The sequence below is a fragment of the Platalea leucorodia genome (assembly GCF_965183815.1).
Source record: "Platalea leucorodia genome assembly, chromosome: 7".
NCBI classification, from domain to species: Eukaryota; Metazoa; Chordata; class Aves; order Pelecaniformes; family Threskiornithidae; genus Platalea; species Platalea leucorodia.
In genome coordinates, this window is record NC_138829.1 from 60,637,330 (window position 1) to 60,654,559 (window position 17,230).

The following is a 17,230-nucleotide window of genomic DNA, read 5'->3' on the forward strand; positions in this document are numbered from 1 at the left end:
TCTCACAATGCTAGCTGGTTAGCATCTGTCCCCTGTGACTGGATGTCCCATGAAGACGACTAATCTTTTTCTTAAGGGGAAAAAATGCAAACCATTAATTCAGTGTGATGACCCCATCAAAATGATGAAATGAATAATAGTATTAAAACTTTACACAACAAGTGTTTTTAATAATGTGGGAGTTGGGGAATAATGTTAAATGTTTCAACTCAAAGACCTGGTTTCCTGTGTTGGCACCAGGGCTAACACTAAATGTTCATACATCAGGCATTTTTACATCTTCATTTTAAAGACAGATTAGGAGACAGATAAACTGAAATAACATCCCGTTCCTGTGTGTGCGAACACACACAGGGTGCATTTCTGACAAAAATTCACTGTGCTTTCAGTGTGTCCTTAAGGAGTTCTCCATTGGCACAAATTCACTGAAGTCTCAGCTACACTGCAGCAGCCGACAGGTTTTCAGCAGACAGATACAGCTCAAACAAGCATATCTTCAAAGAATGGTGAAAGGTGGCATTAAAAATTAATGCCTACTCTTTTCCTATGTTCCTCAACCTAACAAACACATCTCCAAGGTCAGAAGCTTACAGAGGAGCATATCAGAAGCACTGGCTATATGAATTATAGAATTCATTTACCAGAACAGTACTAACTCTCTGGGTATACACTCCAGAGAACAAAGTTAGGTTACTCTAAACATGTTCACTGTGGATTAAGCTAATGCAGTCTTCTTTCAAACCAGGTTGGCTAAGAATACAAAGTTACAGACCTCAACTGATGAGTAGGCACTCTTACTGTAACTCATTGCAACTCAATCACCTCTATCTATAGTCTCAAGCTCTCTGCAACTGAACTACCATATCTAATTTCAAACTCTGGTTAACAGCACGAGACCCAAATAGAAAGGCATACCCAAACAAGAGGGTGGTTTGGCCATGAAGTGTTAGCGTACCAGCTGATCCCTATCTCTGCAGTTTGTGGTAAGGTGGACTTCAGAAAGTTCAACTGCTAATGCAGAAAACAAACCTTTCAGGCTCAGTCCCTAGTGAATAAAAAGCTTCTAACAAAATCTGACAGCTGATCAAAGCCTATATGAATGAAAAGGGGACTTAAATCTGATTCTCCATGAGCAAACATTCCCATTGTTCGAATCAGTCCTCGAACTTTATTTCTGCACACCCAAACAGCAAGGACTGGGAAAGCAGTAGCTACAGAGGGAGGAGGATCTTCACCGCAGCCCCTCTCTACCAGGGCAGACCTCTAGAGCAGCACAGGAGACCAGGATTTCCGGAGTCTGCACGGCACCTCGTAGGTGCGCAGGACTTCTCTTCCATGCCATTTAACTTGACTCATCTCACCAGCGTAAGGCATTTCTACATGAAAAAGAAGCAAGATACAGGAAAAGATCTTGCAGTCAGATTTGGCATAAGAGTGACAAGCACTAACTCTCAGCTGATGTATACATACCCAAAAAACATATCCAAAACTCTTCCCAAAAGGGGGAAATTCAGGTCTTGTAGGGTGTGACTCTCCAAGGGTTGGCAAAGCGACTTATAACCTCACCAAAGTTCAATATGACTATGACTGTTTACAAGCACAAGGACTAGGCCAAATTCAGAATGTAAATATTTGGATTCAGTTCCCCAAACTTGCCTCTATCTGCACTGCCAACTAAATCCCAACTGCAGACCAAAAAATCTGCAACAGTTGCACACGCTTTACAGCATAGAGACAAAACTAACACACATGGCATTCAGCATTGGGGGGGGAAGAAAAGTAATTTGTAATCTAAACTGAACTTATGTTAAACAAGATATCAATGAAGTTTGCACTGAAACTCGACTTGACTGAGCTATCACTTGGTACGTTTTCAAAGTCCGATCAGTCCAGACTTTGGTCCTCTGCCCTGAAAGACACTGGGTTACACTAACCAGATCTAGATCACTCAAGACCCCATAGATGACATGATGGGTCTAGCACACAGTGGTAACTTTGACCTAAACCATATTCTCTTAAGCCATCAAAAGCAAGAACTTCTATTTTCCAAGCAGATCACAGAATCATAGAATAGTTTGGGTGGGAAGGGACCTTTAAAGGTCATCTAGTCCAACCCCCCTGCAATGAGCAAGGACATCTTCAACTAGAGCAGGTTGCTCAGAGCCCCGTCCAACCTGGCCTTGACTGTTTCCAGGGGTGGAAACATCTACAACCTCTCTGGGCAACCTGGTCCAGTGTTTCACCACCCTCATCGTACAAAAATTCTTCCTTATATCTACCCTCTTTTAGTTTAAAACCATTACGCCTTGTCCTATTGCTACAGGCCTTTCTAAAAAGTCTGACCCCATCTTTCTCAGATGAGTTGAGGACACTCTTCTCTGGAGCCAAAGTAATTTATTTAACAACTTCAGTCCCATATTCAGAATTGATCTAGGATCCCAAATCGCCTTGAGTTCTCAACATCCACACTTTTTTTTTTTTTTCCCCAAAGTTTTACCCCAGTTCTTTTAGCTGTAGATAAGGATAGCAACCAGGGATCCATTCAAGAGAGTTGTGACCTCCCATGACCACAGATCCCGAGGTATACATCGTATTCCCAACTGCCAGTTCCCAGACCTTCTCAGAAATTGTTAAATGCCTTTCAGTCCTACATCTCCATTGCAGACACTCACTGGAGGGAATCAGAAAGCTAAGTGTCTCACCAAGACCAGGATTTTATATTTTTTTGTATGATAAGAATCTGGGCCTCCTCACTCCCACTACCGTAAACTAACAAATACTCCATTCTCTCCCTCTTCAGTTAAGTGGGAAAAGTACAAATCTGGTTTTTTAGCTTTACTCAACTGTGGGAAACTTGGTTTTGCTCTCCAGTTAAAAGTAGGCTCTTCAGCACACTTCACAGTGACCTCTTCACAAGGGGCTAGTATCATTTCTTTAAATGCCCCTACACTAAAAATAGTCCTGCTTCCTAAACATGAGTGCTTAGCAGTTCCAGGCATTCTGAGATCCTGCATACCACTTTATTTTTTTTAAACTGGCAACATTTATTTAACCAGCAATTAAAAAAGGAGGCCCAGCCGCCCCAGTGATTCTTCCCAGAGGGTCTTAGATGTTTATGAAACACAATGAAAACAATAAAGTGGATAAAATCATGCTATTCCATCAAGTCCTTGGCAAGACTTCCCAACCAAGAATAAATTGGCATGGTACGTTACAGTCAACAGATTACACAATGGTTTACAGGGTCACCGATAATAAGGGGTCACACGCTCCTTAAAGAGCTACAGTATATGTTAAAAGTCACTTGCTTGAAGGGAAATGGCAATGCTTGGTCCCGAGTTCCTTGGAGCAAATTCTGGCAGCCACAGCACAAACGTGCTGTAAGGGTAGAAGAGGACCGAAGGCGCCTCTCCTCCCCAGCACCAGGAACGGCAGTGACTACACTGAGCAAGCTGGCTGGGGGAGTTTAGCACCCTGGAGGGAGCAGAAGAAAGCCAGGGCAGGCAGGACTCCCTTATTTCTGCATATGAGAGGAGAACACATGCTGTGTACCTTAAGGAGCAGGACAGTCTCCATGCCCCAGTGAGGCCCAGCACCACCCACCTGATCACCCCTTCCCAAGGAGCCCTGCTCCCCACTCTTCCACGCTCTCAGAGGTAACCGGTTCCACCCTAGAAGTAAGATGGCAGTTTCCTGCCAGTCTAGTCGCACTTAATAGTGTATAGACCGTAGCTGGCTTTAAAAGGTGCTCGACTGTATTAGGTAACTTGATAAATTAATCATATAAATTAATCATAATTGCTTAAATGTGTTGCAGTTTTCCTTTAAATAGCTAATCTTAAAGCAAGAGGAAAATGAATGGTCAAAGCCATAAATAGTACTCTCACCCTTCAACCTGGTAACAGATGTCCACTGTGCCACCTGCATAACCTGATCATCAAAATGAAAGTTAAATTTTGACATTCCTAAACATACATGATTTTCTCAAATCTCACCTTAAACATAAAATACTTTTACTCTGTTAACTTACCCTTCCACTGTATGGAATATTTTCATCTACTGACTATATATTAATCATGAATAATCAAAACATTATCAAGTCTCAAAGGCAAATTAACCTCACTTCAATTCATCCTACTCTGCATCATCAGAAATCAGACTACAACTAACAGTTTCATCCTTTATCTTCCACAAGTTTTGATCACTTTAGGTGCTTAGGTGCTTTTTACTGGATTATTCAATCTCTGGCTGAAGTTAAAGACTGACTACTCAGAACAAAAATGAAGGAAAACCTATTCCCCAAAGTCAGTGCAACAGTAAAACAAGAGTGTAGAAAACACTACTATTGACATACTCCATGCAATAATACTATGCATCCGGCTGTATTTAGCTTGATTACTAAAATTCAAAGTACATCTGAGTGATAAAACTGAAGTAAACATAAGAAGGCTCCCTCATATGTAGCTGCTGCTCTTTGATTGCGATGACCCGCTGCTCCTTAGCAAAGCAAACGCTTGGTACCACGCCAAGAGCAGTACATCTGATTTTCCCACCAAGTGAACTGCTGAAGCAGCTCCCTTAGCTCTTCAGCTAAATCTGTCTTGGGATCCTAAAGCCTTCCGCTGGAGTCCAGGTGGCTCCTCTACTCTTTTCAACACGCACGCAAGCATTACAGCCGGCTGGACCGACGATGCGAGTGGGCGCTGGAAGGGAAAAGAAGTGCCACGGCTCCCCGTCCGTCTCCAGATCAGAGCCCCGCACTCGGCGGGCTGGCTCCCCAGCCCGGTTAGAGTTAACCCCGTCCCGCCGAGGTGGTCTCCCGGGCTCTGTCCCTCCGGGGTGCCTCTGCCCTCGCCACCCACGCGAGAAGAAACGTCCCGCGAGGCACGGCGGTGGCACAGGACGCACCAGCGCGGGAGCCCCGACCCGCCGCTCCGCCCGTGCGCAAGCACCCGGCGCCCATCTGCGCTCCCCCCGGGCAGGGCAGGGACCCCCGCCAGGGTCGCGGGGCGGCCCGCACCGGCACGGCCGCCGGCGGCTCCGTTGCCGCGGGGGCTCCGCGGAGCGGGGCGGGGAGCCGCGGGGCCCGGGGAGCCCCCGCCGCGGCGCATCCCCGGCCCGCCCCGCTCCGCTCCCGGGAGGCGGCCGGCTCTCCGGGCGCAGGGACGGCGAGCCGGAGCACGATCTACCGTTTCTCCCCCCAGCCCCGCTCCCCTGCCCGGGTCCCCAGAGGGGACCACCGACCCGGCAGCGAGGCTCCCCGGCCCTTACCGAGGCGCGCAGGGGTGCGCTCCCTCCGCCGGACGCCTGCAGCCCCCGTCCCGCAGCCCGGGCGGTTGTAGCTTTTTTGGAGAAGCTGGGAAGAGGGAGAGAAAGGAAGGGGGGAGGGAAGGGGGAGGGAAGGGACTGAGATCGAGGGAGAGAGAAGTATGCAAAGGCAGGAAGTGGAGACGGCCACGGCCAGTGCGGGAGATTAATGGGAACCAGTCACCCGGCAGCCAACAAAGAAACCTGCTCCCCCAGCGCAGCCCGGCGCGGGCTGCAGCCCCGGGCGGCCGAGCCGCTGCTCCCGCCGGCAGCGCTCGGCCCCGGCCCGACGGAGGGGTGGGCGCCGCCCCCCCTCCCCGGCCCCAAACCCGGGTCCCGGCCAGGCGGGAGGGAGGAGAGCAGCCCGCCGGGGCCGGGCAGGACGGGCCGGTCCGCGGGGAGATGCGATGGGCAGAGGAGGAGGAGGAGGAGGAGGGGAGAACCGACCCTCCCGCCTGACAATCTTCCTCCCTCCACCCCGGAGGAGCGATACCGCTTATTTTTTATTTAAAAAACTACGAGTGCTGGGCTCCTCGCCGCTTGCGGGGAAGAAAGGAAGGAAGGAGGGGAGCGAGCGGCGCGCTTCCTGCGCTCGGCCGCCGAGCAGATGGCTTCCATCAGGGCGCCGGGGACGGGCGAGCCCCCGGGCGGCGGGCGAGCCCCCGGGCGGCGGGCGGCCGCGCTTCCCCAGCTCCCCGGGGCAGCTCCGGAGTAACAGTGCCTGTGGAGAACGGCGGGGGCAGAGGGAGGCAGCGGCATGCCTCTGAACTTCATCGCGGGTACCTCGCTTCAAACCCAGCCTGCTCAGACCAGCTCCCGACAGCAGTTTTGCAACGCTGTGCTGCCTGGGGAGCGGAGCCCCGGGTGCCCTCGCCGGGGCAGGCCGCGGCCAGGGCCCCCCCGCAGGCCAGGGCCCCCCCGCAGGCCCGGGCGCTGGGCAACGCGCGGACCGGAGGGCGACGGAGGTCTGCGCGTGGCACGAGCGATAAAACACACGTACTCCACGCAGGCCACAAACGGCATCGTACGGGCCATCTCCCTGGCACGCCTGTCCGCGTGCTTCTGCCGGTGTGAGAGAGGAGAAACCCACACAGGACGCCTGATCTAAGAACGATACAAAAGAGGCAGTTCTGTTAGCAGAACCACAAGTACAGCAAAATACAAAGACTGCACCTAAATCTCAAAGTATTATGCAAGGATTGATAAAACAAGTCACAATATATTAACCAAATGATAATAGAAACAGAAGAAAAATAAAGAGAAGAGCGACACATGTTCTGTAACTGGAAATACAAATTCCAACATTGCACATTTCTTGAACTTTAAGCTTACTTTCCTTCCATTGACAGAAATGGAACCAAAATGGTGCTCAGCGTTAGGCAAATGCTTATGAGCTGTCCTGCACAAGGATACTTCTCTGAACCCAGAGCACTCACGATAAACTATTCTTGGCTTTCTCCACCTCATCACCAAAATAAGAGATACTGTCTTGAGATATTCTGATCCATCATCCCACACGACAAGGAAATCTGGTGCAAGTGTCCAGCATTTCACAAACCTCCATTATATTTCAAAAGAGTGAATGCACAGGAAGTAAGGGTAACTCTCATCTGGATTCCGATGTGAATGTGTGTTTCAAAGCAAAAGCTGTTTCAGCTGTCAGCCTTCTTGGGACAGATGTATTTACTCAGCTGCAAAAGGAGTACTGTGTCTCCGAACATCAAAAAATGGTGGGAGTTTAAATTTCAACACACAAAGAATAATTTACCTCCTGAACAACAAGCTACTGCTACAAGTACCTGGCAGGAATATCAAATGAATACAATTTTCTTTCCCCGTTACAAAAACGACATAGGAGGGCCTTTTCAAGTATATTTCACAAGTGCAGCAAGATAGCAAACCCATCCGCCTCTCCAGGAGACCGATGATAACAAGACATGATGTTCAAAGAAAGACGCTCAACTTCCAATTAAGCAGGCAGCAGTCTATTCTGGCTGCTTCTCCAGCACATCAAACAAACATCTTGAACATACCAATATTGCTTTTATCAAGTATTATTTTTCTCCCCCGTTTATGTTGCATTCAGTTCCCCAGACCTCAAAGCAACTGAGCAACTGCCTAAATTTTCCTTTGACTACAGGAGACCCAGCCTAAAACTAAGTTGTATTTGAACAGCAAATTGGGGCCTTCAATGTGTTTTAATGAACAAGCAGCCTGTGAAGGGCTTGTTTATTACAGGAGCTGGCTGCTGCTCTGGTTAAGCAACTGGAAGATGATAATAAAATGTAAACTAGGAGAGAATTATTTTTCTTGTTTGCCAAACAGATTACAGCTAGCAAAGCTCCACAAACAAGAATGAAGGACTTGAAAAATCAGAGCCTACTTGTTAACCTTGGCCATACTGCACTTTAAAGGAAGTTTCTGTGCTTATTTTGCCCTTCCTACCGTCACCTCAGCACACGCGAGGTTAGCAAAGCCACAGAGTGGCTCTAATTTACGCGTAGCCACCGTCGCTTTCCAAGCCTGTTTGGTAGCTCCGAGCGGTGATGGCGGGGCTGACGAAGGCCTCAGCGTACGCCCTGCCCCGCTGGAAAACCCTCCTGGGCCAGCAGCAGCTTCCAGGGAGCAAATTTGCAAATCTTGCTTGCAGTAGGCCAAAACACTTTGTGCTTTCTTTTCACTAACCAAAGTGAAAGGGCTTTCTTTTGGAGAGCAGATGCAGCGATGGTTTGCAGGCAGTCCGACCTGGCTGCTCACCTGGCGCTCTGCCCTCTTACAAATACCTGTTCACTCAGCCAACCATCACTCCCTAGTGCAATTATTATTTTTTACCTCAGAAGTTTGAAACAAAACCCCCGGGAGTACCGCTTTACAGAGACCGCGGGGCGAAGCCCGCCGAGCCAGGGCTCGGCACCCTCCAGCCTCTCTGGGCTCTCCCCCGCTGGCGCTCGGCGGGGCCGGCCGCGGGGCAGCGCCCGGGCGCCTCACAGACCGGCCGCCGCCGCCAGGAGCGGCGTCGCTGAGGGAAGCCGACGGAGAGCCTGTCTGGGCGCCAGGGGGCGGCGGCTTTACCTCAGGGCAGGGCGCGGGCCCCAGCGCTGGCGGCGCGAGGGGAGAGCAGGGACCCCCGGCCGCTCCGCGGGACCGGGCGGGCTCTGCCTCGCTGCCGCCGGGCGGCGCGGGGCGGGGCGGGGCGGGGCGGGGCGGGGCAGCGCATCACCGGCGGGGCGGTGGCGCCCCCTAACGGCAGCGGGGGAGGGGTGGGGGCGGGGCGGGGCGGGGCGGGGCGGGGCGGCGCGTGCGCAGGGGAGCGGCGCGCGGCGGCAGCGGCGGGATGGAGGGGGCGCGCGCGGGGCGGACGGCGGGGCTGGCGCGCGCCGTGCTGGAGCGGGCGGGGCGGCGGCGGCGGCGGCCGGCGGGAGGGGCCCCGGCCCCGGCCCCGGCCTCGGCCCCGGTCAGTGCCGCGGGCGGGCGGGCGGGGCGGGCGCGCCGGCCGGAGTGCAGCGCAGCGCGATAAATAAGCGCCGAGGAGCTGCGTCCTTAAATGGTGGCAGCAAAGCTCGTGCCCCGTAGGGGCCTAGCGCGTGTGTATGTATGCGTGGGACCGAGCCACGTACGTGCTGTAATGAGCTAGAGGCGTTTTCAAGTACGTAGCACGGCGTCACGCTTGGTTACTTCCCACTGCGTTTGACCCAGCCGAAGCCGGCGTGAAACGGTGGAGGGCCCTTGCAGACAGGTGGCCGGCGCTTTGCGGGGCGCGGGGCGAGGCCGGCGCTCCGTCCGGTGACCCCTTGGGTGTCGCAAGCGCCCGGGCGTTGCGGGGTGCGTGGGGGGGGCGTTGGAAGGCCGGGGCGCACGCTGCATCAAAAGTAAGCGCCACAGCGGTGGGCTGCGCAGGACCGTTTCACCCCAGAGACGGTCTCCAGTGCTAGCCAGTGTTTTGCTACTTAATCACCTGACACTTTCTACCTCTAAGCAGCGAGCACCCCATTATGAGTTACAAAAGATGTCTTTAATTGCAGGAAGAAGATTCAGAACGTCTCAGTGCAGCATTCGCTTCAATTGTGAACTTGATGAATCAAGCCACAAAGGAATGTGAGGTGAGGTTTTACCCCCAGGCCCGTGCAAAGGGGAGTGTTTATGACGTGCCTGGCAGAGGCCTGTTTGCACTACTTTTGCTAAAACTGCAAAAATTAGACTTCAGTTTTGCTCACTGCATGGTAGGAGCTTAGCCGGTGAGCCTGTGATGCCGGCCTAGATTAAGAAATTTGGGGCATTTGCCATCATGTGGTACGTTTCATAGTAGGTTTCACCAGTGTTATCCTGACAACCGGTAGCACCTTAGTCGATAAGCACCACTATCGGCATTTTCCATAGACAGTACCAGTAGACCAGTACAGATTTTAGCAGAGGGTTTCTCCACTTCGTGGTGGAAAGGCAATAGGGTTAGAGACAGAAATGTCAGATGACGTCACAAATTACATTGCGTTAGCCACTGCACAGGCTTGTCCTGTGTCACAATGTACAGAGTTGATTCCAGTGCTGCCAGGTACCCCTGCGCCTCTGCTGTGGAGCGGCTTTACAACAGAGTAACCCTTTGTTTGCATCACACCAACGTGAACCGCTCATGCTGGCTGATGGAGTCGGTGTGTGCGGAAATAAGGGAGAGTTTGAATCTCGAGCAAAGAGATTGCTTTGTGTCATGCGTTCGCTCCAAATTTGGAGTTAACCTCCCCAGTATTGTTTAAGCAAACTGGATTTGGAACGTGGCTACGGGATAAGGAGTGTGGGCTCAGTTCTGAGCAGCACCGTGTCTTTATTTGTGATATGTAGAAATTGAGAGGTATGGCGTACAGATGCACAGCTCCACTGCTTTCATGTTGGCTCTGGCTGCGGGCTGTCATTACTCTTCTGGGTATGCCCAGCCAGCTCATCCTTGTGAATGCAGCCCTGCAGCCCGACTACTGCATAAAGTCTCTGAAAACTCCATCACAGTTTACATCGTCTGTGCCCTTCAGGATCTGTTATCATAATGCAGCAGGGAGCTCATTGTCTGCAGAGTTAATAACAGAGGCTAAGTCTTCAATTAAATTAGAGAAAACAGTAGTTCAACACGCACCAGATGATTAGCTCTTAAGCAACATCTTTATCATGTCAAAGCACTACATACACAGTAACCAGTTAATCCTAAAACAGCACAGGCAGAATAGAGTTTTGCAGAAGATGAAACAAAAATATAACAGTGTATAGAGACTTATCCTATGTCCTGTTAGGAGTATTAGAGTTGGAACAAACAGTGGATGACTTCCATATTTATGCACCAGCCAAGATAGTACTACTTCAGTCATCTTCTGTAGAGAAGAAGAGTCATTAAGGGGGGGGGGGGGGAGGTGTAATTCTCAGACCCACGAGTTCACGGCTGTAGTTTACAAAGTGGAAAATCCACAGCCACAGAGAACCGTTTAGGCACCTGAATGCAAACGATTAAAATTGTGATTTAAGATGCGTTGTTTAGAGTTACTAAGGGACCAAAGTTTACCTACATTTCTTACCAAAAGTTTGATTTCATTTCTTTGCTCTTGTGATGTCATGTAAAAGAATCCAGCTCACCTCCTGTGACACAGAGATGCTCTGTGAAACACTATGCAATAGGCCAGAGTATTTGATGTATTTTGGGACATAGCTCCACAGTAAACCACAATACAAGCAACCAAATCTGTTGATGTGTGCATAACCTCAAGGAATAAAGCACAGCAGTAGATTTGGAAATAAGAATTGCTATTGGCCTTATTTTTGTTTAGTCTTGACAGTCAGAGACAAGGAAAATACAAGTGAAATAAAATAGATATTTTGGAACTTTTTGGTCCCTGTGATCAAAAAGGTAACCCTGGGAGGAGTTCTCTGGTGACAACAGATGGCAGCAGAGCTGTACTCAACTATTTAATTTGCAGTGGGGAAGACTGAAGTTCCTTTACTGTGGAGCCAGAAAAGGGCTGCTGTAGATTTAAATACAATTTTCAAAACCGCTATGCTACTGGTACCAGCCTTGAGGACACTTCAGCTTCTTCACCAACTCATTTTTCAGTATTAACGTGTTCTGCTTTTAGAGCACTGCTCCTGCACATGCCCTGCAGAACCAGTCTTCACTGGTGTCGTGGTTTAACCCTAGCCAGCAACTAAGCACCACACAGCCACTTTCTCACGCCCCCCCAACCCCGGTGGGACGGGAGAGAGAATCGGAAGAGTAAGAAAACTTGTGGGTTGAGATAAGAACAGTTTAATAATTGAAATAAAGTAAAATAATAATTAAAAAAATATACAAAGCAAGTGGTGCACGATGCAATTGCTCACCACCCACCAACCGATGCCCAGCCAGTCCCTGAGCAGCAATTGCTGCCCCCCAGCCAATTCCCCACAGCTTATATCCTGAGCATGACATCATATGGTATGGAACAGCCCTTTGGCCAGTCTGGGTCAGCTGTCCTGGCTGTGCTCCCTCCCAGCTTCTTGTGCACCTGGCAGAGGGTGGGAAGCAGAAAAGTCCTTGACTTGGCATAAACACTACTTAGCAACAACTAAAACATCAGTGTGTTATCAACATTATTCTTATACTAAATCCAAAACAGCACTAAACCAGCTACTAGGAAGAAAATGAACTCTATCCCAGCTGAAACCAGGACAACTGGCTAGGTTGCAAAGCTCCTAGCTTGCATATATATCCCATAAGCTACGCCTTTTTCCACCAGAGCTTTTCTTGAAGAGCCTGATCAGGTAGATATTTCCAGAACATTCCTTCTGATATTTCCATGAATTCAGTTCTGAGGTGTCAGAGAGTCCCTATGGATTGTGTCGGGAGACAGGCATCTAAAATCAGGGCTGAGAGTTTTGTACCAGAAGGCAGATGTCCTGTGGATATCCAAGCATTGTTTTCATCCTCACACAAGAACAAACCAGCCAATTAATACAGAAGGTCAGTAGCTGTGCAGTTCCACTTCTAATTGTAAATCTGCAGTAGTTGTGAGCGTGACTTTGATGCTTCTCCACGTAATATTCTCTGTTTCTGTTGTTGTCCAGAAGTACTATAGCTTCATGGCAGCCTGTAGACACAAAGAGCATGAAATAAAACACATCTGCAGATACCATGGCAGGCAAGCAGGGGAAAGAGAGCTGGAGTCCTCTGAAGAAGAGGTAAGTAGGTGGTTTTGGTTTTGATTAAAGGTTATTCCTTCCTTCACCATGGGACAATTGTTATCCATCTAGTGTCTGTGACACTTGCTTACACTAATGTATATGGTTTGACATTATGGGCATATGAACACCTGGACTGATCTGAGCCTTCTGGGGGAGGCAGAGTAACTTCTGGTGGCACCAGTCAGTGTCATATCCATCCTTTTGTGGAGGGGAAAATTTCATGGACATAAAGCATCCCCTTTCTCAGGGGTTGAATTTGCCTTGTGTGTTGTACCATTAGAAAACAGTATCTTTTTCTTTCCAGAGGACTGAAGACTCTGTAGCACCCAGTCAAGCTCAAACTTGCCAGCAACCTGTAAGTTTATAGAATACTTTTAGGTTGAGGTGTATCATTTCTTTATCATTTTGCATTAAGCTGGTTAAAATTTGTGATCAGGTGTGGAGACTTTGTGATGGCACAGAAGATTAACCAGTGGTGCATTAACAATCCTATTGTATGTATAGGTGGGCAGTAGAATGGGCATACAGAGATTTGCACAATTAATTATAAATGAATTATAAACCAGATTGTGGCATTCTGGCACATAACCAGTTAAGAGTCTACTTTATATTTTGGACTGGTACAGAACATCAGACACTGTTATTAACTTTGGGCTCTTGTGAATTGCATCAGCAACAATAACCCACCAGTTCTCCAGTCTCACCTTATTTGTGCTCCTGACCCATTCCCTGTGCAGAGGAAAAGCATGCAGCAAAGCACACGGCAGTTGCTTAGCCAGTTACGCTTGGCCCTCATACAGTCTTTCTGAAGACTCCTGTTCCTTAAGGAGAAAACTTTTTTTTTTTATTTTTCAAAGCTTAACACCTCACCAAATCAGTTTCAGGGACTTCTAAGCCACAAAAGATGAGAAACATGGAATCTGTACCACAGTACAAATTGGTAGGAGCACCCTTGTTGTATGGATGTTTTCCAGGTTTACGTTCAAAACCGTTTAGGTTGGTAACTTTCAGTTATGTGAGGCAGAGATTACAGCATGTTGATTATTTCCCTTGATTGAAACATTAGATGAAATACTTTGAGTATGGTACTTGCTAATTTTTGTATCGACAGAAACATTTTACAGTTTTGTCCATGCTGCCTGTATATTTTGAAAAATCTTAGTACGTTTATATAGCAGCTGAAAGGTAATTTTTTTTTACCCAAATTCAAAATGCTTATTTTTGTGGGAGATCTAAGATGACTAAAGAGTAATGAAACTTATTTTTTCCCTCCCTAAAGACCAGACAAGCTTCCAAAGACATCTACATTGAAGTTTCTCCTGGCACCTATTCTGTCACAGCAACCTCAGAGGACATGGTGCAACAAACCCACGTGGTGGATGTCAACGCAGGACAAAGTGTTGATTTAACTTTTGTTCTATGATGTTTGTTGTTTCTTGGCAATCACAGGAATAAAATACGAGGCTGTTTTAATGCATGTAATGAACTATGTATATCTTTCTCTTGTTAGCACTTTAATAGTATCCTCCTCTTTGGGACTCCATTTTTACGGCCTGTATATTTGTTTTCTACTTAATGCAATTATATGAAGCCCACTTTGTACACTGATTTGATAAATATTTGTACATTGTGTGCCTTAAATCCAATTATGTGACTGTGTAATTCCAAGTTCTTATGCTTTAAACAATTGAAGATACAATCAGTGGAATAAAATACATAATTTAATCTTTGTGATGACAGCTTCTTTTATATTATCCTCAGACAGAATGTCCATGTCACATTCTTGACCACAGAAAGCGTGATCCATGTGGTATGAATATGGATGTACATTAGCTTCTATGGGCTGGCACTGATTTTAGAGCAGCTGGCTCACACCGCATCTCTCCTATCTGTACTTTTATTATTCTGAGAAAGAAGTAAACTGCAAATGAATTTCACTATCTAGGACCCCAACTCAGGAAGGTGCTTGAATATGTGTCAGATGTTCAGTATAGGCACATAAACTATTGACACTTCAAGTCCTGTCTTTTGCAGGCTCTTACCTAGGCTAAAGACCAGTTAGCTGCCTTTTTCAGTAGGCAGTAGGGTACCCTGAATTGTCTCCTCTTTCCTGGAGGGGGAAATGTATTGCTGAGCAACTGCACACTGCAGCTTATGGCCAAGTTCATGCGCTTTAAACATGAGCAGTCCCACTAACGAGACTCCCTGGATGCTTAACTCTCCTGAAGGATCAGATTCCACAGTTAGAATTAGTGACGTGACCTATATATATCTGTAATCTTTACATAGCTGATGGTATTAAGGTTTCAGCTAATTTTCATGGGAATATAAAATTCAGTGACTTGAATGCTGGATCTCTAAGCATTTTGTTGTTTGTATGTACCGTAGCAGGTCCTTTACCCTCTAGCTACTTTCTCTTCTGCTTTAATCCTGAAAAAAATATTTTCAGCTGTCAGCTTGTATTGTTTCTCCATTCCTTCTGGCTTTCTACAAAAAAGAAATAGCTATGCTGAATTCCTCTGGCTGACTCCAGAGAACTGTAGACAAATTGGAGGTTTATTAGACCCTTGCTGTGCATCTGTTCAGGCTTTTAGTGCTCATACTAGTTTACCTGATCTCTCCAGAATTGTAAAGTCAAGGCCAAAGAATTAGGAATTTAATATAACACCTTGGAGTAAAGAATAAGGATACTGAAATTCGATGTGGGTGGAAATAGAGATTTTCAGTTACTAAAATTATAGTTATCCATAAAGATATTCTACAGAGACAGTACCTAAATCAGAACTTGATTTGCTTAATAAATGTAACACTGATATAGTATAAGCAGTTTACCTGAAATTTCAGCTCCTGACCTTCATCGATTGTACATTTATTGAATTCCGGTTGATCATGGTTCTCTCTGCTTTGTTGCAAGTGAGCTCCTCTTCTGACATGGTCTGTATCGTCAAGTTTGTCATCTCCTATGCAAGTCGCTTTACGTTCATCATCTGACTCTCTTTTCTTTCTTCCTGTTTTATATCTTTGTTTTTCTGATGCTGCAAAACCTTCTTCCTGGAGGACAGAAAACAAATCCCTTGGAAGTCTAGTCTAAAAAAAGCATCAGTGTCTTTGTAACTGCTGCTTTCCTGGCTCTAAGATGGGTACCTCTGCCTCATGTAGCTTTAATAATGGTATCATTTCTGTGCTTTTACTGCTGAAACACATAAGTGTACAATAAGACCAAAGGATTTTCAGAAGCTGTTAGGCTTTGACCAAAAACTTTGCTCCTTTAGAAGTTCGGAGGATTTTTGGTGACTACGGTGGGAGGGCATTAGCCCCACAGAGAGCACCCCTGGGAAGCCTGCTCTCCAGCTTCGCTTGTTTGTTGCAAGTTACTTCTGATGCAGTCTGTATTACATGATGAAACTGCTTCAGCTGTCTCAAGGAGTAGCAATGTATTTTCCGGGTTTAAAAACACTAAGGGCTATCTTACATGAATAAAAGTATGTCATTATACTCTGCATTACCACATTGCATCCACTACTGTGATTCATGCTGCCGGTTTGGGGCTAGAATGAAACCACTCTGGTTTCTTCTTAGTTTTACCAACAGGCAAAGCATGTCACTTCAGCGCACAGCTGTGAGACTTGCTAACATAGAGCATGTCTGCCTGGAACTCCATACTGGCCTACAAATTCCTAGGAAATCAGTTACAAAGGTGTGTAATTATGATTATTTAAATAAAAAAGTAGGAACCATACAGTTAGTAAGTTGGTAGGCATCTTCTTCAAATGAATGCATATGATTGTGAGAATACAAGATATATTCCAGTATCTTCTTTGTTCACTAAGACATGTCATTAACAGATTAATTTTCTCCTAAAGAAAATCACGCAAGTTTAGCACATTCAAAGTTTTACTCTGCAGTCAGCTCACAGTAGCAAGAGCAGGAAGATACAGAGGAGCTAATATTTGATTTCTGATTTTTATAATACAATTTATTAATTGTATCCCTGATGCTCTTGTGCAGAGCGGTGTCTCTGTTCATCCTGCCATTCTCTTTCATCTTCCCCTTCTTTCTGCAAGCTTTTTCTTCCTCTTTTCCATGCTTGCTTTTTTTGGCATTCATGTTTTTCTGATGCTTTTTCCAAGTTTTTCTAAAGCAGGAGGGCACCATGGCCAACAGAAACCAGGCCTAAAAATCAGGGTGTTGTCCTTGTTCTTAGCTGTGACACAGTTTGCTTACTCTGTATCCCCTAGCTTCAGGGTAGGGATCTGCTGTTTAAACTGCTTGCTTCTTGTGAGGGAGCAAGAGAAGATACTCCGTAAAGACTGTTGACTAAAAAAATGTGCTTTTATCTTTCAGAGATAGAGATCGTGACTATCAGAGTTTGACTGGCAGAGCCCAGCACCTTTCCAGATTGAATCTTTTCTTGTGTTTTATTGCTGCTGACAGTCACATCTGTACATTTCCGGGGCCACTCCTGTAGGTCCGTATTTCCATAGGACATCATTGGGGTGATGTCAATGGGCAGGTTTCTGAATTGAAATCTGCATTACTGAATGCTCACACAGTTACTGGCATAATCTTTTCCATTTTATGAAGTAGCTTCAGCCCTTCCTTAGGGTTTGGGGATTTTTGTTTTATTTTAATTAGTGGAGAAGTTTCCTACCTATCACAAGAATGGTGGATGGCCTTAGCAAGCAGTTAACTTAGAAACAATGTATTTTTCTAGCCAACTTCCAGACCATTA

General features: G+C 47.1%; 2 protein-coding genes across 10 annotated transcripts in view; one reads left to right on the forward strand and one right to left on the reverse strand.

Annotated features, from left to right (window-relative positions):
- Positions 1-8,641: 8,641 nt before the first annotated feature.
- Positions 8,642-14,198, forward strand: AKIP1 (A-kinase interacting protein 1; the record flags this gene model as incomplete). Its single annotated transcript, XM_082318093.1, has 5 exons — positions 8,642-8,761; positions 9,330-9,407; positions 12,382-12,495; positions 12,803-12,853; positions 13,778-14,198. 5 exons carry the CDS (start codon positions 8,642-8,644, stop codon positions 13,919-13,921), a joined length of 507 nt encoding a protein of 168 aa, XP_082174219.1. The 3' UTR covers positions 13,922-14,198.
- The window catches only part of LOC309593469 (transmembrane protein 9B-like), a 30,005-nt gene continuing 24,443 nt past the window's right edge, over positions 11,669-17,230 (reverse strand). For 8 of the 9 annotated variants that reach the window (XM_082318087.1, XM_082318086.1, XM_082318085.1 and 5 more), the window contains 2 exons: positions 15,331-15,549; positions 11,669-12,404 (listed from right to left, as the gene is read on the reverse strand). In XM_082318087.1, coding sequence (XP_082174213.1) covers positions 12,387-12,404; positions 15,331-15,549 — 237 coding nt within the window. In that variant the 3' untranslated portion in view covers positions 11,669-12,386. Of the gene's footprint in view, positions 12,405-15,330; positions 15,550-17,230 lie in introns of those variants that run through there. The other variant, XM_082318088.1, reaches the window with a different exon arrangement.